The 8,591-nt window shown below is 37.3% G+C and overlaps 1 protein-coding gene across 1 annotated transcript in view; it reads right to left on the bottom strand.

Moving 5' to 3' along the window:
- Positions 1–160: 160 nt before the first annotated feature.
- Positions 161–8,591, bottom strand: part of LOC112570413 (serine/threonine-protein phosphatase 4 regulatory subunit 4-like) — a 66,813-nt gene continuing 58,382 nt past the window's right edge. Inside the window, exon 26 of the mRNA XM_025248829.1 lies at positions 161–8,113. Coding sequence (XP_025104614.1) covers positions 8,086–8,113 — 28 coding nt within the window. The 3' untranslated portion in view covers positions 161–8,085. The remainder of the gene's footprint in view (positions 8,114–8,591) is intronic.

The raw sequence follows: 8,591 nt of genomic DNA, 5'->3' as shown, positions 1-8,591 counted from the left end.
GCTCTAACCACTGGGCTGCTGGTTTCTCCTCCACTCCATACTGGACCTAATGCCAAAAGCTTAGAAAGACGACTTCACAGCTTGGTTTAAAAACTTAAAGCACACTCGCTCTTTCACAAACATTGTGCAAGTACACGATCATGACAAGTCCTGTGAGATCTAAACTGTGAACATCACCTTTACTTTTTATACATACATGATAAACACTGGTTATCAGTGCAAGTCTCATAAGAGGATGAACTCTAACAGTACACAGTACGATGAACACATGTTATCTGTAAGAACAAAGAAACAAAACTGCCAAAATGTTTAAAGTATACAAGTGTTCTGGTGCTTTGGTACTGATGATGTAATTATTGACAAATGGACGGTTTTGTGAATCAAAAAAAAAAGATGTTCTATTAATGAAATTATGATGTACTTAGTAACCCCACCCCCTTGCAGGATCCTTGTGATGTACAACTGAATGACCATTTGCTCACATTTTCTCATCTGGTAATCAGCAGTAAATGCCAATAAGCAAAAAGTGAAATCTATCTTAACAATCAATGCACACACACTCACACATATACACACACGAACACGCACCAATCAACCATGAATACATTCCCAATGTTTGCATATGCATTATGCCCGAAAGGTATATTTACCATGGCAAAAGTATCCAGTAGGGAAAGCTTCCAAAAGTGTGAATGTTTATCTTTCAGTCACCAGGAAACAGTCCCCTTGCTGACAGCACCACAGAACGTACAAAATAAACACTTTCTTACTGCATTGAAACAACTGATTAGGCCTATTAAAAGCTTTTTTCTGTTGTTGGGGAGGTTGCATTTTGGTGCAAAGTAAAAGTCATGCACTGCCGCATCCTACAAGGATGTGTCAGATACAGCTGCAGAGATGGTGGGAAACGATGACATCGTACTGCCAAGTCCTATTTGAAGGAGTTGCTTAACCTGTAGCTCAAGCACATGGCAGCTTGCAAAGCACTAATTTACTTCTGTCAACTGTTACATCTCAATTGCGTTCTTCACAAGCAGCTTATTTGCAAGTTGACAGAAAAAATCCAATTACTGGCAGTTTCAAGGTTGAAACAATGCTGAATGTACTTGGTGAGTTTGAAATAAAGGCATGTAAACCACCGTTAGTCACCCAAACCAGATTGAACAGCAATCATTACATCAAACCAGATTGAATAGCAATCATTACATCAAACCACTTAAGGGTGAGCTATACAACTGGCTAACACTTGACCCATCTGCATGGTTGTGTGTGCTACACAAAAGGGAGGACACTCTTAAAGAGCAGTTACATGATTAAAGCCATCAACATGGAACAGGAGATAGAAAATTATATGGTTATGAAAGGTTACTACCTGTAAAGAATTTGCACAATGACAGCATGCTGGCAAATGCTTGGTAACTGGGTAGCAACGGGCTAAAGCACATCCAACCTTAAAAACAAATGAATGACTTCAACAATCCAGACTGTTGAAAATAATCCAATTAAACACATTTAGCATATCCAGTGGGTGCATAATGCAATACAATTCTTTCTTCCAAACTGGAAAAACTGGTTACAGTGTATTAGAATCACAAACTGAATATCGATGCTTTAAGTACAGTTTTCATAACATGGAAATGGAAATAACAACTTAGTACTCTAGTAAGATATCCTACATCAATCACAGGAAAAATCCCTGACACAGTTCTTCCACTTCAGATTATACAGAAACAACCTGAAATTATTTCACACCACAAAATGCTGTACATCTCTTCATAATTACTTTATTTCATCCTTCCTAAATGGTTGACAAGGGGAGGGTGGAAGAAACGGTATGAACATCATAAAAATATTATTGAACCTATCATAAAATCTGATTTTATAATTTCTTATTCTTTTCTTAATACGGAATGTTCCAAATGTTTGTTATTAGAAACACAGAATTATTTAACAAAGATGCCATTATTGCACAGACAGCGAATGAAAATGTCAAAGTCAAAGATCATGCTGCATATATTCTTTACATAGTAGTGCTGTACTGAACAGGAATAATGAATTCCAGCAACAGAAGTGGTAATCTTAACAAAACTGCTCTTTATATTCTGCTTGTCACTCAAATTTACATAACATCTGGAACCTCTTGAAGATTTGCCATTAGAGATGCGGCCATATAAATCTTGGCAACTGTATAAGCTCTTTTTCATCCATCTGACAATGGTGTCTCTCTCTCTCTCTCAATCTGTCTGGCGTTCCTCACTCACATAAACAATTAAACGTAAGCACAGCAAGAAGACATCAACATAACGCATGCAGTGGGGAGGGATGGAGCCGATCAAGGATGAGAAGGAAAGGAGTGGGGTCTACATCCGTTTCTTCCACTGCTTGTCTTTGCAGCAAATAAATGACCTTTAAATGCCGGATTCAAAGCATTTACAGTCTATCTGGAGAAGAGACACTTTTGAGGAAGTTCTTACAGACCAATTCTCATTTTGATCATCCTTGTATACAAGGACTCCAGGACAATGTTCATATTATGTTTGAAATTCCACTGCAAGGACTGGCACTTTCTCCTAAGTACAAACTATATAGTTTCAGGTATGGACAGGGAACTTGCACAGACTGCCCTTAAAGAACATGGTTCTTCCAAATCAAACCTTGTTTGTATTTGTTGTCCTCAGCTGCAAAGGTATATATATATACCGATTCTTATGTTTCTTTTACTGCTAACTTAGCTCAGCAAGAACATTTAAATTTTGATGCAAACTAGAAGATAAAAACTGTCTTTGATGCTGAATGATTTTTAACTGCACAGTGGAGCCACATGATCTGATTTTTTTTTTACCTTAGCCCAACTTTTCAATTTTTTTTTTAAACTGGATTGAAAAAGTACAGCAGGGCACAGTACAATGTTTACTTATTTGATTGTAAAAGCAGGTAAACAACCGCACTACTAACAAAATTATCGTTCATGCACCACATAACAGGCATTCCAGGCCTCGACAAAAGTGGACATCAATAATAACAATTCAGGACACTGTTCAATAAATGCATGTTTGCAAACATAAATACCAAAAGGACTTCAAAATTTACATAAAATATTCCATATACAACAGGACAAAATCTAGATTAGTAGAAATTCTTGATGTGCGCCAACACTGCACTGCTGCTTGTGCCCACAGGTCTTCCTCTTTAATTATCTCCCACTGACACCGAATCAATAGTCCCGTGCTAAACTATATTAATGGTGGAGACTCTGCGCCCTGGTGGTAAGTACAGTTGGTTTGGAGCAGCTTTCTAGTAGCTGCAGGATTTTTAGACGTGGTGGGACAACTTCCCCTGCCCCCCATCCACTCAGCAACAAAAGGTAACCAACATCAGAGAAGGCAAAAGGCTGCATGCAGTTAGTAGAAGTTGGGCTCTTCCTTCCACAGGTCTTGCCCTAGACACATTCTATCATTTACATTTCACTAGGCTGTGGGACCTTTACCTTTTACCTTCACATTTACATTGGTTAAAATGCAAACAGACAATTAAACACACACACCCCCATGAAAGATGCAGATGACCTCCATTATGTTTCCTAATTTGCCAAATTAAGGAATGTTTCTTTTGAAAACAGAAATCAGTATTTTACACGCATTTATGTTTGATGCTTTTTGTGCTGAAACAAAAATTCAACCAGAAACATTAAAAAATACTTGTTTTCATCTATAAATCAAGGTAAAATATATTCAAACAAAGCACACAGTCTTAAAACTTGTTAGTATTCTTGCACGTCAAAGAAAAGACTAACTTGAAACATCTTCTGCTACTCACATTCACTTAAATACTTGTTTCATGTGCTATTATACATTTGACTCTAGAAATAAAAGGACCCTCCACTCACACACACACACACAAAAAGTAACCTACGAAACCAATGCTCTTCTGCTTCTCACTTATTTTCATTCCTCACAGGAAACCATCCTCACTTTCTAAATTTCTGCATCAGTAAAAAGATTTGTCAAGTTCAAGACAGTTTTACTATTGTATTATGCTTTTTTTAAAAAGTTTTAGGTGACATTTGTACCCAACATATTCCCATCTACAGCTCTTATATGTGTATTTTAAATCAAATCATAAGAGGTTTGTCGATTCAATAATCTCAGAATCTGGTGCAGATATGCTTGCATATATATGATACAACCACATCTAACACTATGTTATGGATGATAAGAAACATATTTAGTCTTATGGCATTGCACTATTTCTCAGTGAGAAGGGAGGAGGAGTCTGCAAGGTATGAGAGTTTTCAGAACTCTTAATCTTGAGAAAATGATGCTGATTGATTTGTTTAGACTTTCTGGAGGCAAATGTGAATGAGCAACAAGAAACTTACATAAGATCACATGCCAACATACAGCAAGATCAACATTAACACTAGAACACCACTCGGGGTCAGACACCTTATGTCAACAAACACCACGGCATTAATACTAGAACACCACTCAAGGTAAGACACGTAGGCAGTTTTCTGCAACTGCTGAAATTCTACCCATCAAAAGCTTTGCATAGCTACATTCAAAGTCAAACTCCAAGCCTTGTTAATCCAAACAAAGGTTATCCCGAGAAGAAAGCACAATTACGCTTCCCAGAATCTACTGTGTATTGCTGATGACAGTTACTGACAGCCAACCTAAGAGCTACACGCTGCGTGTCAATATTCTGAGGTATGCATGTTCACATATAAAAACCTAGAATTCACGTACCAAACAAAATGCTTCATATTTTAAATAAAAATATTCTGTGACTTCACTGAGCACAGAAAATCATATGTTCAATGCTGAGGAATAAATCTTTTGTTCATTCCACAATGTGTTAAAATAACAAATCTTCCAAATTAAAATTGAAAAGCATCCTACAGGGAAAAAGAACTTAAATACTCTTCAGTCATCTAGTAATTTATCTGCAACCAGCAGATCTTGAGCTTTCGTTTCATAATTAATCTTAAGATGAGTTAACCTTAAGATTAATATGCTAAATGCCGTCAGCTTTGATGTGACATGCTCCTGAGATTATACAGTTTATAAGAGTGTATTCAGCAAAGTAATAAACATGGTCTTTCTTTACATTTAAGTACACTCCCTGGCAACAATTGCAAAGCCTGCCAGCTTTTTCACAGGCTAATTTACTTACTCAACACAAAAATTGTACATTTTAGAAAACCAGAATAAACTAGCCTCATGAGCTCTATATACTAACATGAACTAGTCAACTTTGCTTTTGTCTCTAAGCATATGCAATAAAATGTTACACAAATTTCCCCAAAAGATAAAGAAAACAAATTATTCAACAGTTTTAAGCCTCACTAATTTTCTAGAATTTAAAAAATAATTAAATAACATCTTTCACATCACTGGTGAGTTTCAAAACTGATTCACACTTTGAGGCTATTGCTGAGTGAAATCATCACAGAGCAGAGGAAATGATATCTCATGCTATCAGACAGGGAGAACACTCAAATGGATTGAGAAGATATGTGAACAAGTGACTGAACTCAACCTATCAACAAGAACATATTACCAGTTATGATTTGACTATTTAGTCACTGATCTACTTCTATGCAAAGCAAAAATGATTAAAAGACAAAATTGCCTGAATTATGAGGTAGAAGGAAAAGAATGGTTTTGGTTACCCCTGTAGTGCACATTCTTGCAATCAAGGATGATCTATAAATAGATTGTGGTCTGTTGACATAAACTTTTGCAGAATGGTAAGTGTCATGTCTTGGGCAAGCCAGCCATATCTTCCACTGGCTTAGAGCCGATAGAGTTGAGAACACAACAGACTATAAAGCTTGACTGTTTGTATTTCCATCAACACAAGAGCTCACATTGTCCGTGCTTTCTCTTCATGAGAACCAGAAGCTCATTCTAAGACCTTTTAGTAGATGTTAACACAGAAAACTCATCTGCCAGCAATTCACTTGTATATGGTCCCTGCTACAGTGCAAAGTTGCTCATCCACAAAAGACAGACTTCTCTTGCAGAACACAAAAATTGTGTTTGCTTATAATTTTTCCCATTTATGCTACAGGAGCTTCTGTACTTTCGTTCCTCTTGCAGTTAACCACCATCCTTCTTTGCTTCCTTCTGCCCCACCTCCACAAGTTCCCTCCAACCTAATGGCAGTCATCAAATAATGCATCTTAAATTTAAATCATTAGAATATGACACTGCTGCCTCAGACTATTTTATAAAAGAATGAAGATGACAAAACAGAAACTCAATTCCTTTAATATGCCTGAGCAACAGAAACAGAGAACAGAAGACCAAGCCATTCACTTCTAGCATCACTATTTTCATGCAAAGCCTCCATCCTTTCTACTCACGCTTCTACCCAGCTATGGAATTTCCTTATAAACCATGAATTTAAGACTTGTGTAAGAGTGTTAGCGCTCTTAACACACAGCCGGTTGTTATTGTTCTGCATATCATATAGCTTGTGATTGCTCTAAGCTGTACCCCTGTTTCTTATACTGGCCCTCTCGTTCTTATTGCTCACTTTTATACAACACATATTTTCTATCACATCGTGTCATGTATTAAACAAAATGTATTCATTGCTGCTTTATAGTCATACAAATTTTGAAATGACCTAAATGGATGCTAGATTTACCCATTATTAGTGGTTGGAAGCCGATGTGTTGAAGGATGAAACTACACTACATGCTTTACGTTGTTTATCTTGGAGTCAAGACAGTAATGCAAAGGCATGTAGATACTTCTCTAAGACATAACGGGTCTTTGAACAATGCTGAGCATCCTGCACAAGTATTGCTGTTGAACTAAAATAAATTTTAAAAAAAACTGTTATAGAATGAAGGGTACAAGACTGGTCAATAAACACAGAAGTCACCTATGTGTGCCTAATGATCAGTCACTCTGTTCTATTTATTGTAAACAAAGGACATTAATAAACTGTAAACGCTTTTAAGGTGGCAGCATTTACTTACACCAGAATCTTGTGTTTATCAACATACCTTGTCAGACTCGCTGCCTTCCTCCCTCAAGCTTTCAGTTATTAAATCTACTCTGTCATTCCCTCTCCCCGCTCCTTTCTTGGTCAGCCTCATCCATTTCAAGGGAGGGGATAAAATTATGAAGCTTTTTAAGTGAAGTCAAAATTATTGGCCTATTTCTCTTCAAGCAAAGGATTGCTCTAACTTTTCTTCTAATACCCACCAGAAAATGTTTCTTGGCCAAGTGCTCATTTTGTGCCAAAGGGATGACAGATTCTCAATAGAAAAGCAGAAATAAAACAACTGACCTTATCTATCCTTTATATGGCAGATAAAGCTAATGCATTCATCTCAGAAATTATCTGTAAATTTTGTCCAACCCATTTCATTCAGGAATAAATCCAGCTTTAGAAGTAAGCGAAGAATAATTCCCTTTGCATCACCTCTTACAACCATATATAGATGCCCTTTTATCTCCAAAATCATTGAGTGTCATGCTTGCATATTTAATATCAGGGATTCACTACTCTTAACACTACTTGGTCAAGATCAGAAATTTTATTTTATTAGCAATGCTTGATTACATTAACAACTATTTTAACAAATTAAACCTTTTATTTACAGGAAAAATGTAAACCCCAGTCAGTTTGTCAGGAGTATGTTATCTGTAGACATACCAGATTTGTGACTCGGAAAATGAAATCATTTTGAAAATGTATCACGTTACGTTACAATATGTATCCATAAAGAACAATCTAATGTTAAGTCCTTGTGACTGCCCATGCTTCTGTTGCAGAAACTAAATGCAATATGCCTCTGCAACTGAGGTCCTGAAATAAGTTTCAAAGCAAGGTGCAAAATGTCAGCATCTATCATCCAGGCCAACCGATTACTTGTTCTGTCAAGCCGATGCCTTCAGGCTGGTAAAGCTTCCCAGTCTCCAATGGAATGAATTGAGAAGTCTCCTGGAACCTTTGTTCCAGCAAATCCAAAGAAAATCTACATCTGGCACATGCACACACAGCAGGAATAGCTTCAGGTTGTGTGGAAATGTCGCTATAAGCAAACTTAGAGTAGACTGAGCATCAAGACTTGGATATTTTCCTGATAGGCCTGCAACAAAAATCACAAAAAATGCTTGTTGCTAAAAACGATAATGTTATGCAAATGGTCAGGTTAAAAAAATGAAGCCAGACATCATGATTGCCTTAGATCCCTGCCACAGGATAGGTTAAAAAGAAAGTAAAAGGTCATCCCCTGACCTTTGAGGAGTGAGGTGCTAGAGCTTTCACTGTTCTTGGGGTCTGCTGTATGTGAGGGTGGTGCCCACCTCCTCCCCCTTGATAACTTACCTTCCCCACCCCTCTATAGAGTCAGGTACCCATTCCTGACAGCTGAGTCAACTGGAAGAAGTTTGCTATGCTAAATGATTTCAAACTAGCACATCTCTGAGTTTGGACACCGGTGCTCTAGCAACTTGGCTATCCACCTCCCCAAATGGATAAACCATAAAAAAAGCAGCAAAACCACATCAGTGACTGAACTTTAACACTATCAGGAAGGAAAGAAGCATGTATTCTGTTGCAAAGAC

Source organism: Pomacea canaliculata, linkage group LG8 (genome assembly GCF_003073045.1).
Source record: "Pomacea canaliculata isolate SZHN2017 linkage group LG8, ASM307304v1, whole genome shotgun sequence".
In the NCBI taxonomy this organism is placed as follows: Eukaryota; Metazoa; Mollusca; class Gastropoda; order Architaenioglossa; family Ampullariidae; genus Pomacea; species Pomacea canaliculata.
This window is presented reverse-complemented; position numbering and strand designations above follow the sequence as displayed.